The sequence below is a fragment of the Silene latifolia genome, chromosome Y, assembly GCF_048544455.1.
Source record: "Silene latifolia isolate original U9 population chromosome Y, ASM4854445v1, whole genome shotgun sequence".
Taxonomy (NCBI): domain Eukaryota; kingdom Viridiplantae; phylum Streptophyta; class Magnoliopsida; order Caryophyllales; family Caryophyllaceae; genus Silene; species Silene latifolia.
Genome location: NC_133538.1, coordinates 211,609,871 through 211,623,904, shown reverse-complemented (window position 1 = coordinate 211,623,904; position 14,034 = coordinate 211,609,871). Strand labels below are relative to the sequence as shown.

General features: G+C 40.9%; 1 protein-coding gene and 1 non-coding gene across 2 annotated transcripts; both read right to left on the bottom strand.

Moving 5' to 3' along the window:
* Positions 1–714: 714 nt before the first annotated feature.
* Positions 715–12,760, bottom strand: LOC141630019 (uncharacterized). Its single transcript, XM_074442913.1, has 7 exons — positions 12,366–12,760; positions 11,813–12,181; positions 11,470–11,722; positions 2,459–2,784; positions 1,486–1,893; positions 1,128–1,422; positions 715–774 (listed from the first exon to the last, which is right to left on the bottom strand). The coding sequence occupies exons 1-7, from the start codon at positions 12,758–12,760 to the stop codon at positions 715–717; spliced, it is 2,106 nt and encodes a 701-aa protein (XP_074299014.1).
* LOC141636717 (small nucleolar RNA R71) lies at positions 5,254–5,360 on the bottom strand. Its single transcript, XR_012541309.1, has one exon. It is a non-coding gene; the product is annotated as a small nucleolar RNA R71 (small nucleolar RNA).
* Positions 12,761–14,034: the final 1,274 nt, after the last annotated feature.

Here is a 14,034-nt window from a genome sequence, read left to right as displayed (position 1 = left end):
GCACACAAGTGTACCCCAAACTTAACTTGAACTTGACCTTGAATAATGAATGAGAGATGGGTAGACTTAAGGACCTAAGGTGGTAGTCTACATTGTGCTTGCTCTATGATAGGTTCTAACATGTTTCTTGATTGTCAATAATTGGTTCTTGGTTCATGGATCAACAAACCATGGCCTTACCCATATCGCGATCAAGTCTTGTTGCCTATTGCCGAAGATTGAAGATTTGTTCAACCTTTGAAGAATGCTTTTACTTCCTCAAAGATATTTCTCGTTCTTAGTGTACCTTGCCTTATTTTTTGCCTCTTGATGCTTGTGTTTCTTCTAAACTCTCTTTTGTTTTACCTTGGAAGCTACTTTTGTACCCTCCCGACTTGTTCTTTCGTTCTTGCTATTCCCATGACGCCTTGTAGATACTTCTATTTCTTTTGTGGAATGTTAACCTTGGTCGGATAATTTGGCTTGGAGGAGTTTGTTTGTGGTTGACCCATAACCCTTGTTTTGAGAGGTTGTGTTGTTTTTTTTTTTGGGAAAATGTAAGCTTCTCATTAAAATTAAAAAGTATCCCTTACATCGCATATTGCATCTCATTTCACTTTCGAACGGTCAGAGCACTAACATTTCGAGTGACTACTAATGTGATTCAACCAATCAAGTACCCTACCATTCCTACATGTAAAATCATACTGATTAATTCGCATCTGCACTTCTCGTTTAATATTGTTGACAAGCACTTGAGGATGTGACAAATATCCCTCCAGTCAGCATCGATTCCTGGCAAACCAGATATGAGCCATTAAGCAAGCAAGGATCATAGCCACAGCCTGTTTATACCACATAGACGTCTACCTCCATTGAATCCACCAAGTAATGCAATTGTTATCAGGTATATCCACCATACACCAGCAAACTACCAACTCCAAACAAATTCTGCTATACCTGCACTTAAAGAACAGATGTTCATGACTTTCCATCATCTCTCGACACAAGTAACAACAATTAACCTACATCACTTCCATTCTAAGCAATCCGTCCTGAGTCAAGAGCCTGTTCTGAACCACTAACCATCATCGGAAAGCATGACGAGGTATGATCATCCTATTGAGCACCCAAGGATACCATAATACCTTTTCCCCAGTTGGTCTGAGCCAATGATACCCTTCTTTTACACTGTAATGCTCTACATTAGTATCAAAAAATAATTTAGCTTTATAAATATTCTTGACTTGGAAAATCTTCCTCCAAGCCCAACTACTACCACTCCCTAGTTCATAATCCTTCCATGCTGAATTCTTGATATATACAGCATGGACCCAGCGAACCAAGAGATGATCAGCTTTCATTGCTACCCACCAAACATATTTCTCAATTGCACCCACATTCCAAGTATGAAGGTCTTTGAAACCCAACCACCCCTGTTTCCTAGATTAACAAATTATGGCCCAAGAAACCAAAGCAGGGCTCTCTTTATGATTAGAGCCATACCAGAGATATGACCTACAAACAGCTTCAATTTTACCAATGACAGTTTTGGGCAAAATGAAAAGTCTAGCCCAGTAACAATGCAGGGAACTTAGAACAACTTTAATCAGCACAACTCTGCATGCATAAAGGAGTTTCATGGATCCCAGGCTTCTATTTTTATCCACTATTTTATCCACTAAACACGCACAGTCCATAATGGATAATCTCTTGGGGGAAACATTCACTCCTAGATACTTTAAAGGAACATGTCCCCTCTTCATCCATGTCTGCTGCTCAATTTCAGTCACCAGTGTTTCATCAATCCCATTGTAATAAAAATTAGACTTCCCTCTATTCATGACCAAACCAGACGCTTTTGAGAAATGATCAAAAGCAGACAACATCAGTCCAACAGAACCCCTATCCCCTCTGCAGAATAAAATCAGGTCATCAGCAAAGCATAAATGAGACAACTGAATCCTATTGCATAAGGGATGAAATCTGAATCTCTGATGTTGAGGCACTACCCCCAGCACCCTACTTAAATAATTCAAGCAAAGAGTGAACAAGAGAGGAGATAAGGGATCTCCTTGCCTGAGCCCTCTCCTTCCTTTGAAAAACCCAATAGTTTCTCCATTGAGAGATATAGAATACGTGGTAGTGGTAATGCATTATATGAGGATCTTAATGAAAGACTCAGGGAATCCAGTAGCTTGGAGCATTTCCAGAACAAAAAGGCCAAGCCACAGAATCATAGGCTTTTTGAAGATCAAGCTTCATTAGCACCCTAGGAGAGCAACTTTTCCTTTTTTAAAGCTTAATCAAATCATGACAGATGAGGATATTCCCAACAATATCCCTACCTTTTATAAATGCACCCTGACTGGGACTGATGATATCAGGTAGGACTTTGCCAATTATGCTGCATAGCACCTTAGACAAACATTTTTAAATGGTATTACAACAGGTAATTGGCCTAAATTGTAAAACAGACTCAGGTAACTCCACTTTGGGGATAAAGGTTAGGATAGTAGCATTGCATTGTTTTAAGAGTTTACCAGAATGTATAGCCCCTTTTACAGCAGCTATAACATCAGAGCCCACAATAGTCCAATTATTTTTGAAAAACTGGTTACTGTGTCCATCTAGGGCAGGTGCCTTGGTCCGAGGGATATCAAACATAGCAGTTTTAACTTCATCATCAGTAATTGGAGCAGTCAACAGGAGACAGTGATCCTCAGTCAAGCACTGTCCTGCTTTTACCACTCTCCTATTTATAGGCTTAACCTCAGTAGCACTCCCCAGCAGAAGCTGATAGTACTGCACAAATGCATCTTGAATGCTCTCAGGGGTAGAACAAGTAACATTGTCCAGATCAGCAATTTAAAAAACTCTATTCTTAGCCCTCCTTCTTTTAATGCAAGCATGGAAATAAGAGGTATTGTCATCTCCATGTCTCAACCAGTCACATTTGGCTATCTGGCTAAGAAATTGGTCCCTTGCCTTCCTGAGCTCCTCCACCTTTTTAGCACACACCCTTTCATTCTGACAAAGCTCCTTGGTTAAAGGATCCCTCACCAACTGATGCGTGTCGTTTATATGATGTTTTACATCCCATTTTACACGCATTTCAGAGCTTATTCATGTAGTTTATATTGCCATTTCCCCCATTTCCGTCTACTTTCGTGTTTTTGTACACTATTGCAGAAATGTGAAGAATCCAGCGGAAATCGAGCTAAATCCGTCCTCGACTATCCTGCATTGCAATTGACGTGAAGTATTCACCCGAGGAACGAGCTTGGTGCGCATTTCAAAGCCCAAAAGACAAATCCACGAGATTATAAAAGTCAAGTAGCAGCTCAAGCGATCGATCGACCGCTACCATCGGTCGATCGACCAACATGCGGGTTCCGAAGCTACAGTACACGAGGATCGGTCGATCGACCACTACCATCAGTCGATCGACCAATCTGCTATCCCAGACGAGAACTAAAAGACCGAGGAAGCGCAAGCCTATTGAGTTTAGGTTTTGATAATAAGTGTTACGTATGTTTGCTATTTAACGTAACATAGAACATCAGTTTTGAGGGGGATCTTACCTAAGTTTTTACACGAATATTTAGTTTTATAATTAGGGTTTGGAATATTGATTAGCATCGGAATTTTCGTTCTTATTCTCAATCGTTCCTCTGCAATCTCGGTATTCTTCTGCCTTATTTCGATTTATCCTTATTTCATTGTTAGTATAGAATTGCTAGTTAGTATCCAAAGCCAATTATCGTTTATCGCTATTTGTTATTTGAATACTTCAAGCATGAATTCATTAGTTTATATTGTTATTGTTGTTTTTATCAGTACCATGAGTAGCTAGATTAATTGTGCTAGGATGTAGGCGAATTATAGCGTAGGCGGCGTAGTATTGTTTTGGGTGAATTAGCGTGTCGGTCGATCGACCGCCATACCTAGTCGATCGACTGACCACGTGAGGTTACCTTTCGTTTTAATTGATTTTAATGTTGTATTTAACGAATCGAATGCATGTGACCAGTTAGATGCTTATTTTATAACTGACCCATTAGATCGAAAGATAGGGACAGTTGTTAGACCACCAATTAAAATGACTAAACTGTGCTGAGATCGAAAGATAGGTATAGTTTAGACCGTTAGTCACTTTTCGGACGAGAGTCGATATTAGTGATATTAGGGACTTATAGCGAGATCGAAAGATGCTATCTGTTTAGAGTGGACCGAGAGGACCTCTTGTTTTCCCACCTCACATGTGTTTGATTCAGACCGACTTAGTATGCTGCCGCCAAAGCTATAATGAACCGACCATCCTAGTACCCCCTCTTTATCTGTTTAATCCGTCTTTTTAGTTTATTGTCTTTATTTACTCTTAGCTATAGACCAATTCAACTCAACCCCTACACTCGTTACCTTAGACTAGAATTAGACAGCTAGAAATTACGTCTGCCTCCTTGTGGTTCGACCCTGTTACCACTATCCTAGGTTAGTCTTAATAGGAAATTATAAATCTTATTTTTGGTACTCACAACGACGGGTATCAAATTTTGGCGCCGTTGCCGGGGAGGCAATTGTTCTAATTTTTAGCTGTTTTTATTCAGTCTTTCTTTAGTTTAAGGGACTTCCGTTCCTTAAACTTTTCTTATATTCTTTTTGTAGTTTCCTCTTATGCGCAGGTCACAGGGTGGTGAACTAGTACCATTAAATCCTGAGATCGAGAAATCCTTGCGCGAGTTGAGACGATCACAAAGGGTATTACCGACAGAGGAAGAGTTGAGTACTCTGTCAAGCTACTACGAGAACGCTCTGTTCGAAGGAGATCCACCTACATCTCCTGCCTCTACTTCTTCAGCTGAGACAGTTACTTCTCCAGAAATCCCAGTCATGGCTGAAGAAGCAACCATTGCTAGTCACTCAGAGCCTACAGCTGCGAATCTCTACAAAGGATTCGAACTACCCGGAGAGGCGAGAAAATTCGAGCCAAAGCCTTCCTACATTAACCTGGTTGAGAGAAACCAGTTCGGGGGAGCTGCAAATGAAGATGCATCCAAGCACATGGAGATTTTAATTGATTATTGTTGCTCTATACCCCTGCCGGCCGGTGTAACCCAAGATCAGATCAAGGAGACCTTGTTCATTTTCTCTCTTCGTGACGCTGCAAGAGAGTGGTATAGAGATCTGGACCGAGCCGCCCATGGGATCACCGACTGGAATTCCTTAGCCCTGGCATTCTACAAAAAGTACTTCTCTGCCTCGAAGACGAATGCCATTAGAACTCAGATCACGAGCTTTAAACAAGGGCCAGACGAGAATTTTCATGAAGCATGGGTCCGTTTCAAGAAACTGGTGCAAACCATACCGCACCATGGGTTCGAAAAATAGAGCTTGTGCAATCAGTTCTATAATGGACTGTATGACGATCAGAGGGCCATATTGGATGCTGCAGCCAATGGCTGATTTGCTGAGAACATGGGAGAGACCAAGGGGTGGAAGATCATCGATGATTTGGCCACTCATAAGGCCGAATATGGGAATTCGAGAGGAAACCAGAGGAGAGCTGCTGAATCTTCCTTTGTTGCTGCACTAGAAGCCCTCACTGCAAGGTTTGACAAATATGAATTAGGAGGAGCTTCTAAAGGTGGGATGTACCAAGTAAATGTTGTTTCAGACGGTCCTTTCGTCTGTAGAAGATGTGGAGCTGAGGGACATGTCTCAGAGAATCGTCCCAGTCCTTTCGAGTCTTGTGCTGCCTTTCAACACTATAGGCAGACAAACACGTACTATGAGCCGAATGTCCACCCCAACTTGAGGTGGAGTAGCCAGAATGTCCTAAATCCGACTCAACCTCCACAACAGCAGCAGCAGCAAGCTTATGTTCCCCCTCATCATAAGCAACAACAATACCAAAAGCCTCCCTATGTGCCGCAGCAGCAACAACAATCCCATGGTTCTGATTATGCTGAGTTTAAGAACTTGTTGTTGAAGGAGTCCCAAGCTAGAGAGGCCGGGATGAAGCTACTAGAGAGCGAAATTGCTCAATTGGCTAGTAAGAGTACCACTCGAGCTCCCGGACACTTACCCACTCAAACAGACCAGTAAGAGACCCTGGAGGGGCCTGCTATGGTCGAGGATGCCCCTGAAAAGAATGAGGCGGAACCGAGTCAAAACAAAGCTGTAACGAATAATTCAAAGAAAAAGGCGTCTACCAGGTATATCGATCGATCGACCGATATACCCGTCGATCGACTGATATGCGAATTCTGAGGAGCTTAAATCAGTACATCTCAGTCGATCGACTGAGAAAGGCGGTCGATCGACTGATACCCCTGCTGATATTGAGAAATTTCGTCCTTCAATGCCCGATAATTTGAGAGACCATTTGTTCCGGGGTTCGACAACTCCGAAAGTGTTGGGGAAAGACCCGAGTGCTGATGGGTCCGTCCCGATTCCGAAGTTCGACCCAATGTCGGTCAATGGCTCACATTTAAGACGGTCTGAGGAGGGTTCAAGCTTCAATAAGGAGAAGGAGGTGGACTTTCAGCCTAAGTCCACGGATGTCGGCATGCGAGACTTAGAAGAGAGGGCTAAGGTACTTCTCTCAGCCCCATATCCAGAGCGACTAGTTCCGACAAAGGAACAGGTATCTTTCAATAAATTTGAAAAGGTTATTCGTAGTTTGAATGTACAAGTTCCTTTCCTTGAGTTGGTCAATCAGGTGCATGCCTACACTAAATTCATGAAACAACTCCTGTCTAAGAAAAAGTCACTTGAAAATGTGCATAGTGTTGCGTTAACCAAAGAGTCATGCTCTTATTTGTCTCATACTGCACCCCATAAGCTAGAGGACCCGGGTAGCTTTTCTGTTCCTTGCAATATAGGTACCTTCTCTATTGAGAAGGCATTATGTGACTTAGGAGCTAGTATAAGCGTCATGCCTTTGAGTCTAGCTAGGAAGCTCAAATTGACTAGGTTCGCAGTGTGATATGACAAGATCTGAGATGGTGACCGATCTGCGGTCCAGCCAGTAGGAGTCTTGGAGGACATCCCTGTCCAAATAGGGAAGTTTTTCTTCCCCGTCGACTTCGTGGTACTTGACATGCCTGAGGATGCCCATATTCCCATTATTTTGGGTAGGCCATTTCGCACACCGGTGCGATCATAGATGTCGGTCTAGTAACCCTGACTTTTAAAGTGGGCAAGCATTCTATTATTTTTGCTCAGCCATCTAAGAAAAAGGACCCCATGTGGCCTGTGACTTGTAACACGGTTTCTGACAAGAAATCGTACTTTGTGCTTCCCGATTCACCTATCTCTATTCCTGTTGTAACCCCTCCGCCCCAGATTGGGAGCAAATTGGAGGAAGATTTGTCTATTTCTTATATTGCAGGAGCTGGTTTGGGGAAGGAAGAACTGCAAGTCACTCCAGCCGCAAAGAAGCCAATCGTTTCACGAGGAGATCTTGGTTGCCTTAGCTATGCCACTGATGAGGAAGTTGATGACGAGCCGGTCAAGGTAAGGGAGTTCGACTTGGACTGTGATGAGAAAGAAGAGGTCATTGACTAGGGAGATGATGAAAGTGTTGATCCGTTGAGCCATACGGACGTGGAGGCTAGGAAGGGTGCAACTGATAAGATAAGCATCGTTGAGGCTACCTCAATTAGCCATAAGCCGACGAAGTGGGCCATTCCGTGGCCGTTCTTGATCAACTACTAGTTGATCACATGTTTTCCAAACTTTTTATTTGCTTTTATTAGACACTTTTTATTGCTTTTGTGTGCGCGAAACTTCGCATTTTATTTAGCTTGCTTAGGATTCTATACGTTTGAGACTTTGCTTTGGGTTTTTGCGCAATTTTGGGCGCGTATTATTGTGCATTTGCAGGTTACAAGACCATATTAGCTCATCTTATTGAGCTAATTCGAAGAAATCAGAAAGTTACAGTAGTTTTCCCAGTCGATCGACTGCCTTCCATGGTCGATCGACTGAGTTACGCATCTCAGGAGTTTCTGTTCCTGTTCACTTTGGTCGATCGACTGCCAGCTATGGTCGATCGACCATTGCCGCTGTTGTACCTGTTCACGACCTTTCCCCTGTTTGTCTTTGGGTCGTTTCTGGGGATTGAGGGAGTTTTATACTCTATTTTATTTCCCGACTCATTTCTGATTTCTTCCATTTTCGTAACTTTGCACATAATTACCGCTTCAATATTGTTTTCTCGGTTTTATGCGTGGTATTGTTTGTCTTTCAGGTACTTAATGGTAGCATTGCTGGCTACTGAAACCTCCTAGCTCACGCTGGTTTGGGGAGGTTTCCTTTGCTGCGCTTAAAGTATTGTAAGTTCCCGATTTTCACTTCATGTCTTATTTACTTCTTTTTCCCGCAAATTCCCATTTCTCTTTTCTTCACTACATGATTTTGCACAATGGGGACATTGTGTGATTTGGTTTGGGGAAGGGTTTTGCGTCGCATATCATTTGCTTGCATTTACGTTTACATTTTGTTTTGCATTGTTTATTTCATTCTTATATTCAAAAAAAAAATTACAAAAAAAATTGAATAATTTCAAAAAATTCAATAAAATGCACGTTTATTTTAGCATACAGGTCGAGTCGGAACGGTAGTATTTCAAGGATGATATTGCATTTGCACCTGTTTTGCCTAAGCCTTGCTTGGTTAACATGTTATTAGTAGAATCGTAAATGCATACCCACGAGTTTTCGTTAATTATTTACTGTACTTGGAGACTTGACTTTGAAAATTGGCAAACTACATCATATTTCTGAGATTTAGAGCCTATAACTGGTGACATCTATGACCGGTTTATTTAGGAATGTGAGTAGTACTCCTTATAAGACATGTCATGTCAATGTGCATAAATATGAACTTAATCTGCTTAATACCTGTGTGCATTCGGTCTGTGGTTAGTTGACACATGTGGTAGAGGTTTCCCTTTTCTCGTTTCACCCATAAGCTCCACACCGCCAAAAATATCCTTTTTGTCCCATTTACTGTATCCTACACTTAGCCTGCCTTGGTCAAGCTAGTAGTTTAGTTTTTGGGATTGTTACTTAGTTTTTGGTAGTAGATGCTCTTATTGAGATTTAGTTGGGAAAAGGAAGGAAAGAAAAAATAGAAAAGAAAACAAAAGGAAAAGAAAAAAAATGATTCAAAAAGAAAGAGAAAAAGAGGTTCTGTACTGTTCGTGCAGTCGATCGTCTGCCCCTTTTGGTCGATCGACTGAGGTTCGACAAAAAGAGAAAGAATCAATTCGCATAATTCAAAATCCTTATCTTTTGGCGATTTTTGCTTCCATGTATTATTCATATTTTATGGGGAGTTAGTTGATTACTTTTATACCTGGAGATTGTGAGATTTGTGCTTGCTATAGCACCGTTCCATTTGTTTTTGAGCAAGAAGTTGGATGTTGCCATATGGTTCCGTTTCAGTACTAGCTTGATCACCTGTACCTCCACTTTTCCATAAATGTTTTGCCTCTTCTTACCCATACCTCACATATCCACATATATACCTCGGCATGTGTCATGGTCTCTTGTTGGTTGGAATGCGTATGTACGGTTAAAGAGATTATTTTCATATTAGACTGCAGGCATGTTCTTATAGGTCGTAGTTAGGTGAGTGTCACTACAAATGAATTCTTTCTATCTTTACATTATTCACCTATGCTTATTTGAGTGATTTGAGCGACCCGTGAGAGTCCAATTTGATAAGTCTCTACAGTTGACGGTTCAGTAGTTTTAACAACTCCATAACTCGTTTGCATGATTCATTTGCTAGTTGATTGTTGGTTTTGCATTAAATTGGTTTAGGCTTTACATGTTGCATTTCGCTCTGAGATTGAACTCGTTCCATTAGGTCATTAAATCGAGTCTAGTTCTTGCTTGGGGACAAGCAAGGGTTTGGTTTGGGGAAGTTTGATGCGTGTCTTTTATATGATGTTTTACATCCCATTTTACACGCATTTCAGAGCTCATTCATGTAGTTTATACTGCCATTTCCCCCATTTCCGTCTACTTTCGTGTTTTTGTACACTATTGCGAAATGTGAAGAATCCAAATGGAAATCGAGCTAAATCCGTCCCCGACTATCCTGCATTGCAATTGACGTGAAGTATTCACCCGAGGAACGAGCTTGGTGCGCATTTCAAGGCCCAAAAGACAAATCCACGAGATTATAAAAGTCAAGTAGCAGCTCAAGCAGTCGATCGACCGCTACCATCAGTCGATCGACCAACATGCGGGTTCCAGAAGCTACTGTACACTGAGGATCAGTCGATCGACCACTACCATCAGTCGATCGACCAATCTGCTATCCCAGACGAGAATTAAAAGACCGAGGAAGCGCAAGCCCATTGAGTTTAGGTTTTGATAATAAGTGTTACGTATGTTTGCTATTTAACGTAACATAGAACATCAGTTTTGAGGGGGGGATCTTACCTAAGTTTTTACACAGTAATATTTAGTTTTATAATTAGGGTTTGGAATATTGATTAGCATCGGAATTTTTGTTCTTATTCTCAATCGTTCCTCTGCAATCTCGGTATTCTTCTGCCTTATTTCGATTTATCCTTATTTCATTGTTAGTATAGAATTGCTAGTTAGTATCCAAAGCCAATTATCGTTTATCGCTATTTGTTATTTGAATACTTCAAGCATGAATTCATTAGTTCATATTGTTATTGTTGTTTTTATCAGTACCATGAGTAGCTAGATTAATTGTGCTAGGATGTAGGCGAATTATAGCGTAGGCGGCGTATTATTGTTTTGGACTGAATTTGCGTGTCAGTCGATCGACCGCTATACCTGGTCGATCGACTGACCACGTGAGGTTACCTTTCATTTTAATTGATTTTAATGTTGTATTTAACGAATCGAATGCATGCGACCAGTTAGATGCTTATTTTATAAATGACCCATTAGTTCGAAAGATAGGGACAGTTGTTAGACCACCAATTAAAATGACTAAACTGTGCTGAGATCGAAAGATAGGTATAGTTTAGACCGTTAGTCACTTTTCAGGATGAGAGTCAGTATTAGTGATATTAGGGACTTATAGCGAGATCAAAAGATGCTATATGTTAAGAGTGGACCGAGAGGACCTCTTGTTTTCCCGCCTCACATGTGTTTGATTCAGACCGACTTAGTATGCTGCCGCCAAAGCTATAATGAACCGACCATCCTAGTACTCCCTCTTTATCTGTTTAATCCATCTTTTTAGTTTATTGTCTTGATTTACTCTTAGGTATAGACCAATTCAACTCAACCCCTACACTCGTTACCTTAGACTAGAATTAGACAGCTAGAAATTACGTATGCCTCCTTGTGGTTCGACCCTGTTACCACTAGCCTAGGTTAGTCTTAATAGGAAATTATAAATCTTATTTTTGGTACTCACAACGACGGGTATCACCAACATTTCCTGATACTGTTGAAGAGACAATTAAGCAATATGAGTAAGGTTTACAATATCACCAAACTGATCCTTGTTCAATTTTTTCAACTTGTATTTAAGCCCTTTCAATTTGGTGACCACCTTATACATAGCAGTCCCTTGGCATTCAATGTTCCATACAGTTTGCACTATATCAAAGTACTCAGGCACCAGTGACCACATATTGAAGTATTTGAAAGGAGTACCCCTTCTCTGAACTTCCATTTCAAACTTAATAAGGCATGGGCAATTATCAAACATCCCCTTAGGTAAGAAATGCACATAACTGTCAGAGAACATAGTAGATCAATCATCATTAATCAACACTCTATCAATTCTGCTGTAAAGTTTTGCACCATTTTCATGTTTATTTGACCAAGTATAGAAAGCCCCCCTTGCACTAAGATCATCAAGCTGACAATCTTGAACCACCTGTAACAATGGTCTAAGCTGAGCATTACTAAAACGTGCTCCTCCTATACGCTCATTTCTAGCCAATTTTGCGTTAAAATCCCCACCTACAAGCCATTGTCCAAAGATGACACTATGGTAATGCCTCAGACTACTCCATAGAACTTCCCTGTCTGCAGCATGATTCAAACCATAAACAACAGTAAACCAAAACTTGTTTTTCCTTGCTTTATCCACAACACTGGCATGGATACTCTGAACAGTGACATCACAAATTTCAACCTTAAAAGAATTTGGATCCCAAATTAACCAAATCCTGCCTCCCCTATGTAAGCTGGTATTGGTACAGAATGACCAGTCATCACACAAGTTTATTCGAACGTTTTCCAAATTTTTAGGATAAACTTTTGTTTCTAACAAACCAAATAACCTTATATTATTATGGAGCAAAAATCTCCTTATTTCTTTTTGTTTATTAGGATTATTCATACCTCTAATATTCTATACACCACAACTACCCATACTCATCTCCACTCTTACTACCTTTCCCTCTTTCAATAGCTCCAGTACTTATACCCAATCTAGAAGTCTGAAGAGAATGAGTTAGTGACTCCATAAAAGAAAGTCCTCTATGAGTGAACCTCCTATTTTCACCGGTCTCAGTTCTCATAAATTTAACCATGAATCTTCTGGGCATGGAGCTCCCCACCACAAGAGTCTGCTGTACTAGAACTGGAGTCAAAGCAATCACTGGTGCAGGTGACTTCTGTGCTACCACAGGAACCTCTAGTGATCTCACTCCAGACTGTTGTACAGAAGATCTCTGTAGGATTTGGACAGGTTTTTGTTTAGTGACGGGTACTGGCTTTGCAGGTCCTCCTATTCCTTTAGGTTTCCACACCTTCTTAACCATCACTTTCTCTTTACCCTTCCTACACTTATCAGCAAGGTGCCCCATCCCTTTACAGTTACTACATGATACCCTTCTTTTACACTGTAATGCTCTACATTAGTATCAAAAAATAATTTAGCTTTATAAATATTCTTGACTTGGAAAATCTTCCTCCAAGCCCAACTACTACCACTCCCTAGTTCATAATCCTTCCAAGCTGAATTCTTGATATATACAGCATGGACCCAGCGAACCCAGAGATGATCAGCTTTCATTGCTACCCACCAAACATATTTCTCAATTGCACCCACATTCCAAGTATGAAGGTCTTTGAAACCCAACCACCCCTGTTTCCTAGATTAACAAATTATGGCCCAAGAAACCAAAGCAGGGCTCTCTTTATGATTAGAGCCATACCAGAGATATGACCTACAAACAGCTTCAATTTTACCAATGACAGTTTTGGGCAAAATGAAAAGTCTAGCCCAGTAACAATGCAGGGAACTTAGAACAACTTTAATCAGCACAACTCTGCCTGCATAAAGGAGTTTCATGGATCCCTGCAGGCTTCTATTTTTATCCACTATTTTATCCACTAAACACGCACAATCCATAATGGATAATCTCTTGGGGGAAACATTCACTCCTAGATACTTAAAAGGAACATGTCCCCTCTTCATCCATGTCTGCTACTCAATTTCAGTCACCAGTGTTTCATCAATCCCATTGTAATAAAAATTAGACTTCCCTCTATTCATGACCAAACCAGACGCTTTTGAGAAATGATCAAAAGCAGACAACATCAATCCAACAGAACCCCTATCCCCTCTGCAGAATAAAATCAGGTCATCAGCAAAGCATAAATGAGACAACTGAATCCTATTGCATAAGGGGTGAAATCTGAATCTCTGATGTTGAGGCACTACCCCCAACACCCTACTTAAATAATTCAAGCAAAGAGTGAACAAGAGAGGAGATAAGGGATCTCCTTGCCTGAGCCCTCTCCTTCCTTTGAAAAACCCAATAGTTTCTCCATTGAGAGATACAGAATACGTGGTAGTGGTAATGCATTATATGAGGATCTTAATGAAAGACTCAGGGAATCCAGTAGCTTGGAGCATTTCCAGAACAAAAGGCCAAGCCAAAGAATCATAGGCTTTTTGAAGATCAAGCTTCATTAGCACCCTAGGAGAGCAACTTTTCCTTTTGTAAAGCTTAATCAAATCATGACAGATGAGGATATTCCCAACAATATCCCTACCTTTTATAAATGCACCCTGACTGGGACTGATGAT